General features: G+C 35.4%; 1 protein-coding gene across 1 annotated transcript in view; it reads right to left on the bottom strand.

Annotated features, from left to right (window-relative positions):
- The window catches only part of eys (eyes shut homolog), a 215,284-nt gene that overhangs the window by 93,195 nt on the left and 98,139 nt on the right, over nt 1-23,950 (bottom strand). The window contains exons 25-31 of the mRNA XM_066696777.1: nt 19,627-19,826; nt 14,017-14,141; nt 13,025-13,149; nt 12,033-12,264; nt 8,550-8,728; nt 7,817-7,958; nt 220-286 (exon numbers count right to left, since the gene is read on the bottom strand). Of these exons, the coding sequence (XP_066552874.1) occupies nt 220-286; nt 7,817-7,958; nt 8,550-8,728; nt 12,033-12,264; nt 13,025-13,149; nt 14,017-14,141; nt 19,627-19,826 (1,070 nt within the window). The remainder of the gene's footprint in view (nt 1-219; nt 287-7,816; nt 7,959-8,549; nt 8,729-12,032; nt 12,265-13,024; nt 13,150-14,016; nt 14,142-19,626; nt 19,827-23,950) is intronic.

The following is a 23,950-nucleotide window of genomic DNA, read 5'->3' as shown; positions in this document are numbered from 1 at the left end:
GGGCTGAAAGGAGGGTAACATTTATCAAGTTTAATCCCACTATCAACAAAGCATGATACGAGTTCAATGCTGCTCAGAGCTGCCCGTATGAGCAGTCAATTTCATATTCTCACAACCAACAACTTTTCCAATTGCCTCAAGAAGAAAGAACTCATCAGAGCTCACTTCATCGTCATGCTGACGTCTCACATTTTCAAAAGCAAAGTTTTGACCCCCAACCCCAACATCCTGATGGCCTCTTTGATTTCAACTGCGGACGACACAAAGAAGCACGGTACGATGTTTGCTTGGAATAAGAAGAGATACACAAAGACATGAATGGATGAATGGAATGACATAATTGAAAGAGTGAACATGTTCAAATGGCAATGGGCTGGACACACTGGAAGAAGAACAGATCAACAACGGACAAAGGATGCTATCGAATGGATCGCAAGAGAGGAACAAATACCTAGAAGATGACCACATAACAGATGGGAAGATGAAATAAACTTTGCAGGCAGAACATGGCAAAGAGAAGCTATAGATCGAAGCAAGTGGAAGCTTCTTGGGGATTTTATTTCTCTCAGCACTGACTCATGACTAAATTAACATTTCACTGTCCCACATTAGTTAATAATATTGAACTACCTAATACATTTTTTTTTTTATCATGTCAAAGACCAGTGCTAATGAGAAAGGGATATGTCTTGGGAGCAGATAATTTCATTTTGATTCACCTGCGTGTATCTGGTATAAGTCTTTACTTCAAATGGTGTTATTCCACATTAAGTTGAATTATATAAGAGAACAATTATATGCTATTGCCTACCCACACTTTGGAGCGATATCTTGATAAAATCTAGGATAAAGATAAAGGTTACCTTCTTTTTATTACAAGTCTGTGGTCGGTTTGGAATGATCAGTTTATTTTTATGTTTAAATCAACGTATATTTGCTTACTGCTTTGGCTGATGGACTCAAATAGATTATGTCTTGTGTCTGATCCCTTTTCCTAACAGTGTGGTCTATTTAAACATTCAATATATCTATTTCACAATTGGGTACAAATGAGGAGAACAATTATGCTTTGGATAATCTCCAGTAAATCAAAATTAAGCCCGCTTCAGGTAACGCTTGCGACTCATTTACAAGCAGGGGACAACACTCTGGAAATAGATGTGCAAGGGGAACGGATGAAAAATGACAGACGTTGATGGAGACAGGTTCATAAAACTAGACTCGATAATCCATTACATAGTACATTACATAGGTACTGGGACATAGTGACTAAGCAACTAAAGTAAAGTCATGTTTAAAAAAATCTTTTCAACATTTGTCCTACATCTGCAACTTTCTCAATTGCAATCTGAGATTTCCCTATTTTCAAAGTGCCATTCTACCAGTATTATGATTTAGATTGCTTTACTACAGGCTGGAAAGCTTATGAATGTTGCAATCTATGCAGAGACAAAGGCCATGCTTAAAGAAATTTAGTACAAGTACAAGTTTATTACATGCCTCATCGTTTGGCATGATATCCTGTTTTTTATCAACCGTGTCAGCAAGCAATTACAGGACATTTCAGGAGAGATTTCCATTGCTTCAAAACTAATTGAGAGTACCGGGAAAAACGCTGCAGCCACAGTCAGAAGAGAGATTCATGAATGCAGTGGTTGTTTCAGCTAGAAAACCAATACTTATTTATTGCATTCGTTAGTCTTCTCATTTGAAATATAAATGGAGTGTTTGTAAATTCATGTGATGAAATAATATTTGAAATATTATGCATTCATATCTTTCAGCAGGAAAGGTTTTCGGCCACAAATATCCTATATGACCATTTCTAAGCAGGGCAAGGCAAAGATTAACCCACAAAATTAGCCGTAAAGATCCCGTTTACCTGGAATGGACAGGACAGAAGTTGATACAACGAGAGGAGTGGCTTACAAAAATAAGTCACCAGTTTGCATTTTAAAGTACTGTGCTGTTCAAATAAAATGGCTTCTTCTGGTACTAGAACAATATATTTATTTGCTGACGTTAGAATCTCAGCTGCTACAGTAATTAGCAGCTACATCTGGTCAGTGTCCCCTCCCCCCGGGTAAAATAATCCTTGCACAACTCTTTTATGATCTGTACTCACTGGAAGTTAGTGTATGGCTGGTTTCACAGAATAAAATGGTTCATGTGACGACAGCACTCCCATTATATCTGAATTCCTCTGTGTTGTTCACTGCTAATACAAGAGGACTGCTTCAAAATAGCAACGATTGGGGAGACTAAGATCTGTTCAAGTCATTAAAATGACAAGGATGTATGAAAGAACATCAGTATTAATACATATTTTATATAAGTGGATGCATGCTGAATCCTTTATGCTTTATAGTTAGGGTATAAAAAATAATAAGCTGCACACTCAATGGTTTAGTGTCAATAACAGTTACGTTTCTCAAGGGAGATTCGTTTTTAATGTTTTCTGTAGTTGATTCCTACAGTCGTCTATTTTGCGTTCCCTTACGCATTAGCGTTTTTATATTGTACATTAGAATAAAAACATGTTTTAGTTAAAGGGTACATCTGGTGTACTTACAAAACAAACAGACACAAGAATCCTCATCCTTATGAAGTGAGATCACTGCCAAACATACTAAAAACAATGAGTTATGAGTGAAATGAAAATAAGACGCACGTTTTTAAAGAATAAAAAGAACAAGTAGGTTGGAGAAGCATAACATCAGTCAGAAATACATGACAGGGGTCAAAGGCATAGAGGTGACAGTGAGAAGAACTGCAGAGAATGTAAAGTCATGCAACCCAGTAAGGGTTAAAAACACGACAGAAGATTTTTCATATTCCTCTTTAGATTCAGAATGAATGATCCTATACTTTTGGTTACCATAAATACCTGTATGTGGCATATGCAGTCAGACCCCAGCTTCAATCCTCATAGAGATGTATATATCAATTTTGCTAAAATACTGGTCTCCTGATGTGGGGAGTTTCTACACCCTAATTAGAGGTAGTGTCATCACTGCAAAATACTAGTTTATACTATAATACTTGTATGTATGTACACACACAACACATTGTAGGAAAAACCTCAGGTCCACTATCTAGTAAGCATCTCATTTCAGATATTTACATCCTCATTTACCAAGGTACTGAAAGACAAATCCCAAATCTCAGAGAGCCAATTGATCGTTCTGAGTGAATACATTTCTTTTCATCTACAGTTCTCCAATTTGCCTTTGGGTAACTGAAACCCTCATAATGATCTGTGCAACACACTTTACCCTACCTTAGCTGTCAGCTACAATTTGAGAAGAAATCATTAAAGTGGTGCACCGGCTCTGGTTTGGTATTGCTTTGCCAAAAATTAGTCATCGTGCATCATGTTCAATATTAGTTTAATAGTATTGGATTTGATGGATTTAGTTAATCACTTTTTTACTCACTTAAGCATAAGAAGCTTAACTTTATAATTTTTAAAATTGTTTTTAAAAAAGAATTGCCACACAAAATGTGTCTGAAATTATTATATCGTATGTTCAAACAATTTTCACTTACATTTTCACACTTAGAAAGAAAAATATCTTAAATGGAAGGTAGATAATTTATGTAAGAGGTCTGGTATGTTGCACTGTGATGACTTCTTAATGTAAGAAGACAATTACTTATCCATGCTTTATAAACTAGTGTGGGTTCATGAACAATAAAGTCTATTGGTTCACCATATTCAATTAAAAAAACAACACTGAATATAATGGAGCCCATATTTACTTATACAATTTAAGCATGAGAAGAAAAAATATTGCAAACAACTGTCCTCTGAGGTCTTTGGGTCAAGTGCAGATTTAAGTTAAATTATAGAATGTGCATATTTTAAGAACAGTTGTGTGTGTATATATATATATATATATATATATATATATATATATACACACACACACAGTGAGGGAAAAAAGTATTTGATCCCCTGCTGATTTTGTACGTTTGTCCACTGACAAAGAAATGATCAGCCTATAATTTTAATGGTAGGTGTATTTTAACAGTGAGAGACAGAAAAACAACAAAAAAATCCAGAAAAACACATTTCAAAAAAGTTATAAAATGATTTGCTAGGGAGTGCTCCTAATCTCAGCTTGTTACCTGTATAAAAGACACCTGTCCACAGAAGCAATCAATCAATCAGATTCCAAACTCTCCACCATGGCCAAGACCAAAGAGCTGTCCAAGGATGTCAGGGACAAGATTGTATACCTACACAAGGCTGGAATGGGCTACAAGACCATCGCCAAGCAGCTTGGTGAGAAGGTGACAACAGTTGGTGCGATTATTCGCAAATGGAAGAAACACAAAATAACTGTCAGTCTCCCTCGGTCTGGGGCTCCATGCAAGATCTCACCTCGTGGAGTTTCAATGATCATGAGAACGGTGAGGAATCAGCCCAGAACTACACGGGAGGATCTTGTTAATGATCTCAAGGCAGCGGGACCATAGTCACCAAGAAAACAATTGGTAACACACTACGCCGTGAAGGACTGAAATCCTGCAGCGCCCGCAAGGTCCCCCTGCTCAAGAAAGCACATGTACAGGCCCGTCTGAAGTTTGCCAATGAACATCTGAATGATTCAGAGGAGAACTGGGTGAAAGTGTTATGGTCAGATGAGACCAAAATCGAGCTCTTTGGCATCAACTCAACTTGCCATGTTTGGAGGAGGAGGAATGACCCCAAGAACATCATCCCCACCGTCAAACATGGAGGTGGAAACATTATGCTTTGGGGGTGTTTTTCTGCTAAGGGGACAGGACAACTGCACCGCATCAAAGGGACGATGGACGGGGCCATGTACCGTCAAATCTTGGGTGAGAACCTCCTTCCCTCAGCCAGGGCATTAAAAATGGGTCGTGGATGGGTATTCCAGCATGACAATGACCCCAAACACACAGCCAAGGCAACAAAGGAGTGGCTCAAGAAGAAGCACATTAAGGTCCTGGAGTGGCCTAGCCAGTCTCCAGACCTTAATCCCATAGAAAATCTGTGGAGGGAGCTGAAGGTTCGAGTTGCCAAACGTCAGCCTCGAAACCTTAATGACTTGGAGAGGATCTGCAAAGAGGAGTGGGACAAAATCCCTCCTGAGATGTGTGCAAACCTGGTGGCCAACTACAAGAAACGTCTGACCTCTGTGATTGCCAACAAGGGTTTTGCCACCAAGTACTAAGTCGAAGGGATCAAATACTTATTTCCCTCATTAACATGCAAATCAATTTATAACTTTTTTGAAATGTGTTTTTCTGGATTTTTTTGTTGTTATTCTGTCTCTCACTGTTAAAATACACCTACCATTTAAATTATAGACTGATCATTTCTTTGTCAGTGGGCAAACGTACAAAATCAGCAGGGGATCAAATACTTTTTTCCCCTCACTGTATATATATATATAATATGTGATATAATGAATGCTTTTCCATGCAAATCAGCACAAAGTAATGGGAGACAAATTATTGAAATCATTATGAATTATTCAAAGCTTGTTACTTTAATTTGAATCAATTCATGATTGGTTTCTCTTATTATTCATTGATTCATCTAAAGTATTTCTGCAAGTCTCTCACCTGCTGGTTGTTTCCTCCAAATCTGCCTCCCTTTCTCCCTTAGCCTGCTGTAACAGTTTGGCATCCTCTGACACCAATGTAAATGTATTCTATTTGTATTGATATAATTTTCGAATAAGAATAACAGTTGAACAAAACCAGATTGTGTCTAAATGTTATTATTATTTGAATATGCCTGTTATGATTGTCCACTGCTTGTATTGCATTATATACAGTGATTAAAGCATAGATTAAACACAAAAAGCATACATTTCAAAGATCATATTTACATCAAGGAGCATTTTGTAATCGCTATATGTTTGTGTGGTGGCTTTTAAAAAACAAATCTCCTTCACTTGAGGTGCTGAGACATCACAGCAGTGAAAGCCAAATCAATTTCTCCACAAGCAAGGAGCTCTCGGTTGCAGAGATTTGACTTCATATTGAAGGGTTCAACAGAGTAAAATAGGAGAGGCATTATTTAGTTGCCAATTTTCCAAATAGTGTTTTTTTTAACTATCAAACACCTGCACAACACACACAATGTTAAAATACACTTTCTGAAAGACATGCATAACCTTCCCAAAAAGCAAATCGATGCAGTCAGAAAATTACAGTTTGGTTTTAAAATAAATCCAGTGCAGATGTCTATAGGTAAGAGAAACTGACTGACCTCAAACAGCAGGGTGGTTTGTGTGTAAGACTTGGTCAGCCCTAGAGCTTGTTTTCACGTTGCAAATCTCATGCCATTCGGATATATATACACTCTGGGTAACAATGTTGCATTTATTTTAATAGTAAATAAACAATAAACAACTCATAAAAGATTGAGTAGTATTTTTAAGTGCTGTAGTTTAACCATAGGTCTCTGGTGACATGTATTAGAATCAAAGAATCATGTGATCGGTTACATGAAAGAAATGCTATCTGGGTCAAAACTACAGCATTGATTCCACAAACAGAAGAAAAGAGAGCGGGAGATAACTCTAAATATAACCCCAAAACTTCATATTCAAATCAGTGTTGGTGTTTCATGTGATTCAATGACTTCCCCAAGTAAACAGAAATAAATACATATATGTATTATACTGTATATAAAAAGTCACTGAATTGTAGAATAAGGGCTAGCATAACTTGGTTCATCTTCAGACATGAATTTATATCAATTAAAATACACGGAGCATCCTATAATGCACTGTGCACATCTGGTGATCTCTTCCCTTCTTTCAAACAATTTGATTTGGAGGGGCACAGCTTATGTCATTTCACCTCTGTCACACTTGACAGTCCGAGATAACAGGTCTGGCTATAGTATGTTGATCACTCGAGTAAAGGTCGCAGGATTGTGGCTTATCTTCCACGAGCTTTCCTCCTACAGGGTTGGGTTTTAGGTTTCTTTCAGCTTGCGATGTATTGTGTTCAGCACTATCACATTTGCCATGAGGTTGGACATCAATTCTTCTAAACGCTCTTACTATAGAATGCAATATATTTGTTCAGAAAACGTGCATCGTTACTGTTACTGGTCTGCATTATTCAAGACATACAGAAAGAACCAGCCTTATAGCACATGCAGTATTAAATCCAGCTTTGAAGTTAGGATTTAAAGGGTCCATACAAAATAAAAAGATAAATAAAGCACAAAACTTCTGATCTAATATATATCTGAACCTGTAAGTGCATGACCTTCAATTAAGTTCTGTCACATTATCACAATGACAGAACGAATGGATAATTTTTCACATTAATTGATCTCATCAATATTAATAACTTTTAATGTAGAACTCAATACCTGCCAGAAAAAATGCATGTGTATCTATGCTTTGATTTAAGATCGCTTTTCAAACGTTTCTTGACGTATTGCTCCCAAATAGTCCTACATTTTGCACTTGAGATAAAATACCAGCTCTGATAAACTGCACTGGTTTGATCTCTGCCAATGTTCTCCAGTTACCAGGCTATCCCCATTGCCAACTCTATTGATTTTAAATTGTTGCAGAACTGTACAAATTACTGGCTACTATTCACCATGCTCTACGTACAAATTTAATAGCCACTCTCATTGCAATAAACCTGGTTAAAACAAACAGAAATATGATCATGATACATCAGCAGTAAATTGATGAGAAAGAGAAAATTATAGACTTGGGTGATAATGGATGATTTTGAGTAATCACTGTGTGCATTTTAGACACCGTCTGCAATCTGGCAAAGTAGACACTTGACCCAGACATCTCACCCTTTGGATGCAGATCCATACTTGTCCAATTGAGTTGTTCTAGTGTGTTAATGATCTTATCACTTGAGAAGGAGCTATGCACCACGATATCCACCTTTAAAGAGGAACCCATTTTCCTCATCTGAAATGCTAAATAATGCGTCTGTAACAAACAGAAGAGCTGTCTTAATAATGGGTCTTGGAAAGCTAAGCATGAATGCAAATGTGAAGCGTCATTTGGAGAATGGCTATCAGGTTCTTGGATGAATTGCCCACAAAGACTTAAATGAATAAAAGGTGTGATATTCTGATTGCAGGGTTTTGGACAAATAAGCATTGGTTACAGGATTAAACTGATTAAAACAAATAGATTTCCTCTGCTGGGAGGAAATTCCTACACTTGACTTATGTTAAAACATGGACAGAATGTATGTAAAGCTTTAAAACTTCATAGTCATGGAATGAATTGGTTAATATCCCTACATAACTGATGCTGAATACATACAAGACATTGTCAATATGGCAGAATGAGACTATTCAGGACTGGTATTGTAGTTTTCTTTGAATGTACCATAGTTATCTTGGATAATCACTGAACTGAGGTTTTTATTTTGTGTTCTAATAATGTGAAGAAATTAGAAGCTAAAACTCATTAACTGTGTTGGAATGGAAATAAAAGACGACAAGGGTTATATAAGGCTTGAGCTTTGTCCCTTGAACATGAGAAAAGAAATATATGGTGTTCATCCCATACTCGTAGAGTCCCGCTGAGAGGGGATGCTAGGCTATCTGAAGCAATAGTCAAATGGAATCCTTCAGTCAGCACGATGCTACGGTTTAATTTAATCTGGATGTCTAACACACTGTTAATTGATGAAATTGAGTCTGTGACAGCCAAAGTAACTGTCTGGTGTTTCAGTAATTGTGATGTTCCTGCGGGGACATAAACAGACTGTTTTTAAAGATCTGCGGATTAAAAAGGCTTTGTGCCAGATATATCAAGGATTTTCCACCAAAGTGTAATTCACACCATCATGTTTTGAAACAAAAAAATGAGGTCTGTTAATGTTACAGAGTAGGAATGAGCAAATTCAGCATCATTTCCCATTTTAAATTACCACCACAAGCTGCTGGTTTCTAGGCTGATAGTGGTGCAAAATGCATTTTACTTAAAAGGCCAATTTGGATACCTACATTTAATTATATACATATGTTTAACTGATTATAAAATGGTCAATTTGAGACTGAAATTAACATATTTGTGGAACAGACAGACTTGAGAAAGAGTGACTCCTTAATTAAGTGAGCAAAGAAACCGAAAATCAAAAGGTTTTAGAAATCAGCCTAAAATTCTGATTTGTGACTAGTTGGATGCTTGTGTAAAAGTTGAGTGGTCAGTAATGCAGAATGGTCAATTTCTATATGTTAAGTGACTAAGAAAAAAAACACATATACATTACATTATTTTAATATATTACAAAAAGTGTCAATAAGTGAAATTCAGTCAGTTATTAAAAGTGTTGTATATGGGTAAATAAAAGAGAAAACTACTCTGTCACCTCTTTTTGGTACATAGTGGATAAATACAACTATGTAAATCAAACTGCTAATAAAAGTTTAAGTGCAATTTTAGTGACCTCAAGAGCAGAGTAAATGCAAATGCTTTTCGCACTGAAATCAAATTGCGTTATTGAATCAAAGTGAAAAATATAAAGTAGAAACCACTATAACTGCGATGCTAAGTGGAAATCTGACTTTCACAGATGGAAGACATAGAACAATAATGCAATATTTTCTAATCACTTATCACGGTGTATTAGGAATATGTATTCTAAAAAATATATAATAATAATACTCTGACAAACACAGGAAAGCGCGTCTCCTTTTGAGAATGTAATGCTCATTACAAACACAGATCAATGTATGAATAGGTATGATGGAATACCTTCTTGAATCATATTCCATAACCTATAATAACGGCTTCCTACATACATAGATACAGATCTTTAAAAGGAAGGTATTTTCATTATTCGGGTGTTCATTGGGATAGTCTCAATTCACCCTTTGATAGATCCTTTAATGTTATACTGTTTTTTCTTGAAATCCATCAACGGCCCCCATCTTTAGCCAGCTCAGGGCTATTACTTTCAAGTGACAAACCAAAATGGACAAATGATAAACCCTGTGTTGAGCAAAATTAATTATATTTCTCAAGTCTTATGACAGCATTTCAAATTACTGATGGTTTTTCATATGGAAAAAGTATGAATACAAGAGAATTGAAGCTTCAGTGGAATAATAACCCTAACCACTTAAGAAGGGTTAAAGACGGAGAAAAGGGAATAGATCAAGAGTCAAGGAGCGAGCACATGTGACTGAACACCACTAATAATCTAACATCAGGATCAAAGGCAAACAGCCTCGACAGCACGTGGAAATACATTCCGTTCTGAATTAGTGGAATCATGTTCCTGAAGAAGAAAAAGAAATCAATTTCTTCAATCGAGTACAATATTATCTCCCTGTTCTCGCTTTCATTGCACCATTAGTCACCATTTGCATAAGACAGTATTCATAATAAAAATCAACAGCAACACCACAACTTAAAGGTAAAGTTATTAGCACAAAGGTAATGTCCATTCATCATGATAAACCATTTGCACAAATTACATCATTCTGGTAATGGACCATTGAGACTAATTATTTTTATAGAAGTACAAGAGACTAAGAAAAGCATTATGATGTGGCATCAACATTAGCCAGTTGCCTGCTTTCAGTTATTCTAAATATTTATATAAAATGTGTTCCCTGAGTATAAAAAGACATGAAAAGGAAGCAAAATATGCCAGGTATTTTTCATGTACCATAAAAGAACTTGAAAAACAACTGGAAAATAATGTTTTTCAAAACTGACCATTTATAAATGACAGTAAGACAGAATATTCTGTGATGTTTACAACTTCCTTAATAATTGCATCCTGTGGTTTATGTACTGTTTCACTTGTAATTCACACAGATTTGTTTTATCTGCAAGATGGAATACTATTGGAAAGCTAGAGATTTGTATTGAAATGATGGACTTGTAAGTAAAGCAAGGATTTTAAATTCTGCAGGTACACTAGATGAAACAGTCCCCACAGAACAGTACAGACATCCTAATAATTGTAATCTTAGAAACAGTCAAAAACCAGACGCTAATGGGATACTACAAACCTGAACGCGATAGCGGTTATTTTTCTGGACTTCTGACAAAACAACACTTCATCTGAAATGTTTAGGTTTCATCCAAAAACAGACATTTAGACAAGATTTTCAAGAAAGACAGGTGACTATTATGTAATAACTTTTTAAATGCGATGAAATGCACAGAATAGATCTCCAAGGGTTTATAGCAATGGCTTTGTAATTCGAATAGCCAAGGAAATTACTGATGTTTTTCAAAGGGATTCTTCTCGAATCAAAAAGGTCTAAAGCATGAAATAGTTTTAAAAAAAGACCAAGTTAATGAAAAGAAATAAGGCAGATAAATTGGGTTTTGAAGAGAATGGGACAGTTTTTTTTTTTTGTATAAAATAAGGGAATTTGAAATGCACACAAAGAATTAGAAAGAAAACCATACCTCTAAGTTGAAAAGATTTTGTTTAAAAAGAATTAATCCTTAGTAAAAATGTGGAATAAAAAAATAGCCTTCACCAATGGGAACTAAAGAATGCAATTAAATAGCTACCTGAAATCTAGTCGCTTTTACATTTATAGGAATACTCTTTCATATTTCTCCTTTTTATCTTTCAAATGTTACAGTAGATGAATTAATTTTGAAATACCAAATTAGTTGCTAACCCACACCTTTCTGAATGAACCTCTATTCTATTTTCTGTATAAAATATGGTTTAAAATATCTAATCAAGGGTATAAAATATGCTTTTACATTGAATCTGAATGGTTTAATTACATCAACCTGAGGTAAAGACCAATATGTCTGCTATCTTAAGACACTGCAGATATAGATACAGCAATATAGTTTTATATCAAGTGTGACCGCAGCTATATCAAACACTATTGTAATAACTGTTTATAACATGCAGTGTTTCGTTTATAACACTTCTCACTTTCCTACTATTCCTCCATGCAATTCTTATAACTAACCTTCATGCTGCTGCTTCCATATCTATGAACTACTCAAGCATTTGTCAAGCTGCTCAGAAACTATACTTTGATTTGAAAGCCTTTTCCTTACCTTCTGATTGGTATGCACTGTGTAAGCTGCCTTCAGAGATAGTTGAGGATAGCAGCACCGGCGTGGGTTTGATAAGGGAGTTCCAGGGTGTTGTCTGAGCGCTTTCAGCCGTGCTGCCAGGGCTGGCGACGGCAGGAACGCAGGAGACGTCGTTAATGCCATCCACACAGTTATACTCATCCGGGCAGGATTGTATCAGACAGTCATTATAGTTGTGTTCACAGTTCATCCCCTTAAAATTGAAAAGTAAATACATATATAAGATCATGCATCAGAGGTATGAATTCTGGAAGAGTTTAAGGTTTGAGATTTTACTGGGTTTCCCTAAAGGGTTTGAGACACATATAGGCCTCAGTTGTAAATGTTATTGCTGGCTAGCTCATGTTTTTTCTAATTGATAGGGCCAAGATTAACCCTTATGCCAACTTCCATCAAAATCCATCAGGACAGACTTAAGAAACACTTTTCACCTCATTTAACATGAAACTTTTACAAATCTAACTCTAAGCCTGCAGCAAAAACCTGTAACATTATTGTTATGCAGATGTATAATACATAACAGTTTGTCACATCTATCCCTAATTTAAGGCTGAAACATTCTGGAACAGCTTCAAACAAAGACAGTGGCATGAATTTTACAAGACATAAGTGGAAAATAATGCTTAATCAGTGATTTTCAAAAATAGTGTCATCGGTGGAATATATTTGCAAGGACCAGACATTCGGGGAAGGTATTAAAACTGAAGTGCATGTCTCCCAAGTCACCTAAATCAGGAAGCCTCGGGTTCACAGGCCTGAACAATTATCTCTCTGCTTCCAGCTGTTCCAATACTGTGCTGGAAGATACTGAGGCAACGCTGGCCTGCCCATCTGGGAGTTTTGTGATTTACAAGATAAAAAGGAGCAACTTAAAAAGTGTCTAATAGTAACATATTGTTTTCAGAATTCTATAATCTTAAAGACAAGTGTGAGAACTGGGACTCGTGTCTCACCACAAACCCCGGACGACAGAAACAGGTGTAGCCGTGGCCAGGTTCGCTCTGGACGCAGATCCCCTGGTCGCACGGTCCTGGCTGGCACTCGTCGATGTCACCCTCACAGTGAAGGCCTGTCCAACCTGTCAGGAATAAAGCACCGCGGTGAATAAGCCCGGCTCCTGTGAAGTGAATACGAACTGAATTCTTTAGCATTGATTTGATTCTTCACAGAGGAAATGTAGGCATGTTAAAAATGAGAAAGGAGAGAGAAATGCCTTTAGTTCTTCTGAATTGAGGTTGCTGAAAAGAGGGTGGGAAAATAAAACATGCATTTTAATGAAGCTTGACATACCATGAGGTTCTCTTTTTTGTATGCTTTTTATTGTTTTACTTGAGACATTCAATTACTCCAAAGTGAGAACATTGTCAGTTTGCAGTCCTGAATGACATGCATACCTGTAATACCTTTGCAAACACTCTGAAGAATGTTTGCATTGTAATACTAGGATCCCCTGAGTACTAGAAAGCACCACAGTAGTTTGAAGTATTCATTTAGCGTCAGAGAATAGTTTTCCTGGATCTAAATGACACAATTCTACTGCTAAAAACACATTCTTGAGGAGGCTATTTTCATCGTTGTAAACATTGCAACTCTGCCGTTGGTAAGATAGGTTGTCTTTTGAATTTTAGCATCAAATATTACCTTGATTTCTAAGTGTGACACGAGGTAGGAGAGGTTGTTCATTGGGGGCTCAGCCTCAATAGGAGACAAACAACCCAAGAAAAACATCAGGTAGTAAGAGAGCCTTGAATAAGCCACATTGTGTGTTGACTGAAGGTTATTCCAGTTTACCTCGTTCTCAGGTGATCTCATTACACATTATAAAAATGCCTTCTTAATAAGTCATGACTTTGCACTGTAAAATCAATCACACGCATGTTTTTAAAGGCCCAGTTTAGTCATTTTGAAGCTAAGATACATCATACATTTTAATATCATCCTTTACCTGGTCTACAGTGGCAGCGATATCCATTTACAAGATCTTGGCAGATCGCACCATGCAGACACGGCCCCGAAAAGCACTCATTAATTTCAGCTTCACAAAAGTCACCAGAAAATCCTGCAGGACATCTGTGAGGAAATAAAATAAATGGATACATGAAAAATACACAGATATGTGTGTAAATGATAAGAAAATAAATGTGAATGTATAACAAACTCATTCATAAAGAATTATTATTCTGATTTTAAAAGTACAAAAAAATCTGTTATGCTATAGAACAATTAAATAGGAATATAAATTCGCAGCCAAAACAACACAGTTCAATATAGCACGTCATATAATAGTATATAGTATACAGAATGACTTATACTGACATATAATTTCCCTTGCCTTGGAAGACAATTTATGAACCCAGCTTAATTTCCTCTCTCTCTCTAAGCCATTATAAGCTTAATGGAAAAGGTGCAATGGTACGTATTATGCTACAATTCATTGTTGGGAAACCCACTACACACAGTAATGAGGTTAAAGAGATTTTTAATTACTAAGCTCACTTGCAGCTTCCCAGAATATCGGAAAGTGAAAGCTGTGATTGCTTTAGGTTGATATGAATAAAGATGTGCAATTCAAAAGTAAATGATTACCAAAGGTGCAGTATCTAGATAAAAAACATGCTTGTGAATTGCATTATATATATATTGTAAAATGTTCATCCATTACTTCAGAGTTATTAAAAAAGTGAGAGATAAGTCAAAAACTACAATAAGAAGTAAATAATGTGGTACCCTGGTTCATCTTTGAAAATGTAAATGAATAATTCTGGCAGACAAATACACACAAGCAAAGCAAAGAAATGAAAACATAAATAAAAGAACACATGCAAAGGAGAATGATTTAGATACCCATTATTTTATTAAATATACCATATGGTTGAAAAGGACTGGTAATTAAGTGGAGGAATGGCAAAAGGGGTAATAAAAATGAAGACAATAACAAATAACTGAAAATAAAATAAAATGCTAAAACACTAATGTTCCAATTGAAATTCCACCTCCAGAAAATAAAATAAATAATAATCTAAAGAAAACAGTATGTCATTTATATGAGGGGAAACGTGTCAAAAAGCTCTCCCTAGAGATACTGAAAGAAAAATAATACCTAGCTTGTTTTTTTCTTAAATAACTTTTCCAGCCACCGCAGAATCACATCCAGATTTTTTTCAGAGCTAGTGCTAAGAATAGAAAGATTATTTACACCCTTTCAAAATCTTGTATTCCCCGATTACTTGAACTGAATTATTCATTGATGGCATTTTTTCTTAAAGATTGCAAAACTATGCCACAGGCTGCCCGTAAAATCTGTTGCATAACAAGTGTTGAATAACACTTTGGAAGGAGGATGTAACTGCTCCAAAAAAAGTGAATCTGGACGTTTTTGGTTTTTTGTTGTTCTTTTTATTTTCCCCCATCGCAACAAAGCACACTGAAGCGTACTTCAACACATTGAACTGTTTGAATATGACCGTTGACAAGCCACTTCATTGGGACCCCTTTGGATTGAACATTGCCTTGAACTACAAAGGAAAATCACGTTGCTGGTGTAAAGTGACACGCACGTCCTGCTTGCATGTGTGGGAGGAGTTCATTTAGAAACAGTGCAGCGAGGACTGCTGTGATAGTTTGAGAGGTAGCAGGTGGGTGTCCAGTCTATGACTCTGTAATTATGAGTGTGGTGTTATATTGCTCCTAGAGTGTCAAAATGTGACAGCTGTGACCACAAGCTTTATGGTGCTGCACAGGGAACAAAGCCAGAGAAAGAAGTTTATTATGTATCAGGTAGCTAAGTTGACAGAGACATTAAAGTAGGGGACACTGCACCCCCTTAATGTGAAACTGTTTATTAATCTTAATAAAAAGGCCAATTTCAAATGTTGAAAAAAAAAAAAAAAAAAAAAGCCTCAACGTACAAAGTAAAATAAATGAAAAAAACTTCTACTTTTGAGTTTAAAAAAAGCTATATAATGATAAGCTGACATTAAAGCAAGCTTCCTACTGGGCATAAGTAGTAATTTTCTGTTCAGAATTATACCAGCATTTAATGAGCAAAGCAGTTTAAAATGGGGATCAGGAATAAACAGACAGCGCTTCAACACCTTCCAGTTTCTACTCCCAAGATGTCTTCACCTTCAGAAATCAATGAAGGGGGTGTAAATTATTTATGAAATGTAGCACACTGGAATGTCTCCTACCGCTGAAAGGTGTAAAACCACAGATGTCAGTAGGCTATTTGCACTAAGAATTACCAATAAAAAAAGCATACCACATGCAATTAAAAGCTATTAAGGATTAATTATTATTGAGCCAGATAATAATATTACACTCAATATTATAATATTATAATAGTATTATTATTATTAAAAACAATTATTTGGGTTAAAGCCTGGTCCTCAAAATGTTTTGAGATTGTTTTATAATTTGTGATTGGAAGGTAGATAAAAGCTATGGTGTAATCCAAATCCTTGTTATACCAGATGGCAAAATTCCCTGCAAGTAAAGACATAGTGGACAGAATATACAAAAATATGCAACAAAACTACCAACTCCTATCTCTTAAGCTAAAAGAGACTGCTACTAATGTATATATTGATGATATTAATCTGAAATGCTGCTGAATATACTATGTGCTAAACGTAAGACTAAATCAGATGTGTGTGTGTATGTGAATGATTTATATTAAAATGTCTTCTTAAATAGAAAATGCAGTATATATATATATATATGATATATGGTGGGTATGCTTCTCAGCTTTTCAGGATGTGTGTGCTTTCAGTGAGAAACACATAATAGTCTTTGTCATAGCTCATCTGTACAAGCACTTGGAATATATGCATTTGCTCGTACTAAATTGCATATCCCTGCCATGCCAGACAACAAATTTTCTTATTAGACATTTCAATGCATTGGAAACTTACTGTGGCCTTTGAAATTCATATTGGAAACATTTTCATTTGAAATATGCCTTTGCTTCAACTGAATAAATGTAATTAACAGCTGAGCTTTGGGAGGCCTGCTGTGTCAAAAGTACAGTATATTCATACCAGAGGATTTATGCATAATTAACAAGCAACAAAGTGTCAAAGACTCGACAGAATAGTTTGTCTCCCAGGGAATCTTATAGAAAATACTTTTGGGTTTAATCACCTATGAAAACAAAATGACTTGACAGTTTAATAAAACTTTAATAAACAAAAAACGTAATCACGTCTCATCTTTTTCTAGCAATAATTCTTAATTTTAACAATCATGGAAAATCCTAGATCCCAAGTTATAATATCGAGCAGAAAGTAAGACAATTCTAAGTATAATGATATCATTCATATGTGTGTATGAATAGACACACACATTTTATGGCTAAATACAGTGGCTCTCAAAAGTATTCACCCGCCTTGGACTTTTATTGTTAGAACATGAAATCAGAATGGATTTAATCAGAAGTTTTTGCCACTGATCAACACAGAAAATGTCCATAATGTCAAAGTGAAAAATATAATCTGCAAATTGTTCTAAATTAATTACAAATTCAATACAGAAAATAATTGAATGCATAAGTAATCACCCCCTTTGCTATGACACACCTGATTGAGCTGTGGTGAAACCAGTTGTCTTTAGAAGTAATTAGCTGAATGGAGTCCACCTCTGTGCAATTAAGGTGTGTCACGTGATTTCAGGTTAAATACACCTGTCTGTGGGAGGTTCCACAGCTGGTTAGTACAATTCTTAACAAAAACTACATCATGAAGGCCAAGGAAGAGTAAAACACCCAGAAGATTGATTGAAAAAGTCCCAAATTGATTACGTTAAAGTAAGCTAGCTTACAAATTCATAACAATTGCATCTTTCCCTTGCAAAAAAAGGATTTCATTGAAACATATATTGCTTATTTATTTTGTATTAACATTCCCAGTTTTTTCTGTCTCTTCTTCAAGCACTGACACAGCACTAGTGGACCATTGTTGCATCCAGACTACCATGTCAACAATCACTTGTTTCGGTAGGGACTTCATAGCTTGAGGAACATGGAGTTTAGAATGATGCTTTCATCCAGACAGCGTGACTTTAGGCAGGTCAAAGTACTGCATTGTGTCATATTGCTATTACCGTGTTGACATAAATCAAATGCAGGGTCTGGACTTTAAAAATCATGCTCTCTGCTATTTATCTCAGTCTACCTCAAACAGCACAGCTCTTGTGCTCTCCATCGACATCACCAACACAGCAACTACTTCTGACCTGCCTGCAGCTCTGCTTCATTTTCTCACCAGGAACATCCAACAATGTCCTCAAGCTACAACAAAACCCAAGACCCCACCACCTACTATCTCTATCCTTGACCTACTGGCTTAATGTGACAGTGTTAAGCTGACTTTTCTCAATGCATTGCTCACATTAATAAGCGTATTTTCCAGACCTTTACCACAAGCAATGCTATCTTCACTTGGTGATCCCTGTCTACTGAAGTACAACAGTTAACCCCCATGCTGAAAAAGTCTACACCTGACCCAGCGTTCCATCTGGTTATCTTCCCATCTGTAATCTTGCTTTTCTCTTTACAGTCCTTGAAAAGGTTGATCAATGACACGTTACTGAACCGTTGAAATCCCCTTTGGTCTGCTTGCTGACTGCACCACATCACTGGAGCTGTCCTGGTTAAGGCTATTAATGGTGTGATGATAATGGCTCCCTCTATGTCCTTGTTCTCCTGGACTTAACAGAGGCTTTTGGCACCACCTGTCATGCCAGTCCCCTACATTGTCTGTCAGATAAAGCATATTGCTGGACCATCTCCCATCTGTCTGGGCGAACAAGCAGTCTGCCCAGAACCAAGTCACTTGTGGGGTCCATCAGTAAGCTGTCTTTTCTCTTTCACTCGGCATTTGACTTATATCGTGTTACATACATTAGATCACTTTACAGTCTACGAATATATATTTTGGCACTAACTTACATTGCATAAGTCATATTTCATGTAAATTAGTTAATACTACAGTACTTAAGCCTTATCAGACGACTAAACCTCTCTCTATAGTCTATATCCTAGGGATGTTGTAATTTTGAAGTTTTCATTATCTTAATTTAAAATATAATCAGTCAATGTCACTCGGTTTTCACCTTTTAACGAGACTAAAGTGAAATAAATTAGAAGAGATATAAATCATTTGTCAGGGATTAACATTCAGCAGATTTAAAATTTCAGACAATTAGAAATTCTAAATATATATGACTATTTAACCCCCTTGCTAAGTGTGGGGTTTGTGATAACTCTTGGTTCTGAACGAATCCTACATTATATTTAGTTTTTTAGATTCTACTGTTTCCATCAGTCAATTTTTAAAGGCCACACAAAACGCACTAAAATAAAAAACACACAAAAAATAATAATACAAATGGAGAACATTTTTTAAAGATAAAACGAGAGAATGAGATGAAAATATTCTTTATATTTCTCCCAAAGAAAATAAGAGCTTATGTCTACCAAATAATTAGCATAACAGGAAATATATCACGTTTCAAGTAATGTAAAGAAATCCATACCTTGAACGTAATTTTGACTAACCTGCAGGTGAAGTTTGAACCTGGTCCGTCCAAACAAGTCCCTCCATTGAAGCACAAGGTGAAATTCCTTGAAATGTCCTGACACACATCAATGTCTGTTTCACAATGCCTCCCATTGTACCCATCCAGGCAAAAACATGCATATTTGTTGATTAGATCAACACACGATGCTTCATTAAGACATGGATTCGATTCACATTCCTAAATGAACAGAAGTAACATATCAATGAAGGTGATCCCTGTCCATGCAATGCAAAAAAAACACACGTTATCTATCGATTTATCTGTAAGAAAGTAGTTTAGCATGTATAAGACACCATTTCATAAAATATAATTATATCTCAAATAGGTGCTTGAGGAGACTGATGGGGATGATAACTAGATAGGAATCAAATTATTACACCTTATCTAATTTCCCTGATGCCATTATGTGTAAAAGCATTTGTCTGATTAGCTCACTTTTTTCTTGGAAGCATTTACTTTGATTTCAGGAAAAGCTTAGCATCACCACCCCCTCTGAGACAGCAACCATGAAACCTGCGTGGTTACTTGTATTTTTACAGATAAATTACATGTTAAATCTTCTAGATCTAAATGTGTGATTCTGGAAAGGCATTGCTTTTCGACAGCCAGACTCAACTGGATATTCTATAGAATGATTCATTAGCAGGCGAAACACCAACTAATTGAATTATGCATCCCGCAGAAAGTTGCAGGAAAGCTTTACAAGGCAAATGTTTCTTCTCTAGGGTCCGGTTGTAGCTGCAGTCTAAATCAATTAGGAATTATATAACACAGATTCTAGAACACTTGGGCTTATATATATTTATTTTATTATTAATGCAAATACTGCCTAGGCATATCTGGAGATGCTTTAATTGCACCCCTGGGCATGTGTGTGTGGCACCTCACAAAGCAATTTATCAAAATGATGCTACTTCTGTAAATACAAGTTATTTAACATTTAGCATTGCAAATTGATTACAGTTAACAACACACAGACTTACTTTATACAGTCAAGCAGTTCAAAAATAATAATAATAATGATATCCAATCCTAAGACGTACTGTAATCCAAAGTAATTGTCTTTATATCAGGGACAACATTTTCTGACCTCCTTTAACATCAAATTAAAAGACAGCAGCAATAATTACCACTACAATGTCACATTCATGGTGAGGTGTCAATATCCTGGTTAAGTGAGAATATGATCAAGACAGAAAGATAAAGACACCATGCCAAACAATAAATTAGGGTTCAGAGAGTCTTGTATCCCACATTTTAATATGATATTTTTATATTTTGAAATACTGCGGTTACTTTTCTTCAACTTGTGGAAAATCAATGTAATTGATAGAACCGAAAACACCTCACAGGAACCTCTAACACATGAGGTCCAAAATCATACTCCCTAATTCAATTTCAAACACTTCTAGTAATCAATGTAATACTCTATAGGATATAGTGAGAAACTGATTTTGTTCTGGCCAGCTGACACACTCAAGGGCAAAAAGATATTTAATGTTCCTGTTGGAGTTTTCTATGTTTATATTTTATTTTAATTATAAATAGATATATTTTAGTTGCGTTTTCATACAAATTTTAGAAGAGAACATAGATAACACTGTAAAAGTTCCAAACCTTAAATAAATGTATTGTTAATTACATCGTGATGTTTTGTATCCAAATGCATGGTAAACGAAAATACTAAAATATTACAAAAGGTGCTAGTTCTAATAAGATATAACATTATATTGATATCCTTTACAATTATAACTATACTTCGCTCTGGGCTAATAGATAATGATAATTATTATAATACTCTTGATATTACTATAAAAAGTAAGAAAACTACACACATTCATATATTTACTTTAATATATAACCAAGCTATAACATCTATACATACAGAAACATACACAAACTTTTTAAATTGATTTGTATAAACTAACAGTTACTTTTATATTATATTTTCCAGTCAAGTCCTTCATATGTGTTTAGTCCCTGGGACCTCTTTAATGCAGTGCTTTCCCTTTACCTTGAAGTTATCAAGGACAGTTACCTTTCCCTTAGGATACTCATAGTTAGAAAAAATATATACTTTAACGTGGTAATAATAATAGCTCAGTGAAAACCAAAATGGAAATGTGAACCACTAAGCTTGATAAAGTGTGCCCTTGCATAGATTACACTGTAAGCACTTAACATACTATATACTTCAATTCAAGTGTAATTAATTTGCAACACTCAACTCTGATCTGTGTACAGTTCTTCATTAATTGTTTGCTACATTATATATGTTTATTTAAGCAACTCCTAATATCAATTTAACAATACTGCTTTAAAGCCATTCGGCAAAGTTATTCTGATATTTAGTGCATTGTGTTTAGCAGTTTTCAGATGATGTACTAAATTTTATACAGCTGGGTCAGTTTAGTTACATTTGCAAGAACAAGAACATTTTAATTGTAATTAAATTATGAAATACACAATTACACTTGCAACTGAGAGGTGGTTTGGATGCAGTCACGCTTTTCATGTGTTCAAAATTAATGTGTTATCCAACTGAAGATTTTTCTTACACTTTAACGAATGACCTCTGAAGCAAAACTGTTGTCTCCTCTATTAGAGAGAAACACAGTCACCTGGAGCTGGAAAGTCTGAGGGTCACAACACTTCTGATTCCACAGATATGGAGTGGTCATGGTGCTAATTTCAAACAAATTGTCTTTGAAAGGCAAAGCGTAGATGGGGTGATCAATGTTTCAAACATAAATCAAAACCTATTCACTAAACCCTGACAGTGGCAGGGCCGGCATTTAATAGCCTTTCTTTCTACGTCCACTTTCCACCATGAATCTATATCTCCACTCCCCTGGAACATTACTTTCTTTTTCTTCCAGGAAATAGAAATCTTGGCAAGAAAGTTAATCAGTTAAATACATTATCAAAGCCTTTAAACTATAGACTTCACATCCAGTATATAAAGGGCCAAAAAAGCAATTAAATGTGAGAATGAAACTCAGACTAATGAACTAGTGGAACTAATTGGGTTCCAAGTTATTCTCACTTTTAGAGACAGATAAAGTAGCATAATACGAATATCAAAATATCTTTTGTGTAATTTTCCTGCAGCTTATATGCAGTGTTGAGTTTTGTTTCAAGGATGAAATTGTTTATTTAATTTGTACAGCAATTCAGAGACTCAAATCTAATTTGTGTAGCAAAACGTTATATTTGTATAGCAGTTTGTAAATGCAAATTACTCATACGTTCACTAATTTGTCACAAGCTTACATGCAAATCTTCACTTAATGCAGGTATAGTTATTCATTGGCCTAACACCTAAAAATATCCAGAAAACTTTCCAACTAGGGCCATACAATATACACACAATTTAGTTAACTCAGTAGAAACCCAATCCCAACAGAAGTTTACTGGGGATGATGCTTACCGCGTTGAAGCATCATGGGAAAACTCATGGCAGTGAAAGCATATATTTTGCATATACTTTCATGGTCGGAAATGTTTAAAGCAATTTTTATATACACCTATCACTTTGGCAGTGACTATGTCCCACAAACTATAAATCATCAATAATAATAATAATAATTTTCAAGCAATAAATAATAAATATTGGATAGTGGCTTTGCTACACAGAAATTTCATCTGCCTTTTACTGGGCAGAAACATTAAAGCTTTTACAGTGGGTTATTTCATATTAGTTAAAGCAGGGATTGAAAGGTCAGACACATTTTAAATGACATCTCGAAGTTACAGTAAAAGGATAGATGATTGTAAAGTGGCTATGCTAATACCCTCTAAGCCCTTCTTGTGAAGACAGGTTTTGATGTATGTGAAAGGATATGTCAAAAGTAGATGTCATGAAGAAGCGATTATGCTCTGCAAATCTCTACAGCTTGAGTTCCCACTGAAGTCTTAAATATATAAAAACCCCTCCTTCTTACATACCTTACCTACACTGTAAGCTGACGTTAAAAGTGTACTTGATGTATGTCAGTATGAAAAAAAGCCTCCTTCAGTTTTGTTTTTGTTTACAATATGCCAAAAAATTTAATTTGAAAGTATATTGTAAAACTATAAATACACACAAACAATTAGTAACATGATTTAGTTGACATTGGCAAGAATAAATATTGTAACTGTGCAGGTTTTTCTAGGGGTTTACAGAAAGGTATGTTTTCTTTATTATATTTCTTTATAATCCCTTTTTCATTTTAAAATATTACATTAGCAAAGTTTTTAGTTTTTTCCCTCTCCATAACAGATGTTCTGTACACCACAGGTTCTGGGCCAGGGCATGT

The sequence above is a fragment of the Amia ocellicauda genome, chromosome 23, assembly GCF_036373705.1.
Source record: "Amia ocellicauda isolate fAmiCal2 chromosome 23, fAmiCal2.hap1, whole genome shotgun sequence".
Lineage (NCBI taxonomy): Eukaryota > Metazoa > Chordata > Actinopteri > Amiiformes > Amiidae > Amia > Amia ocellicauda.
Note: the sequence above shows the minus strand (reverse complement) of the source record. Positions and strands in the feature narration are given on the sequence as shown.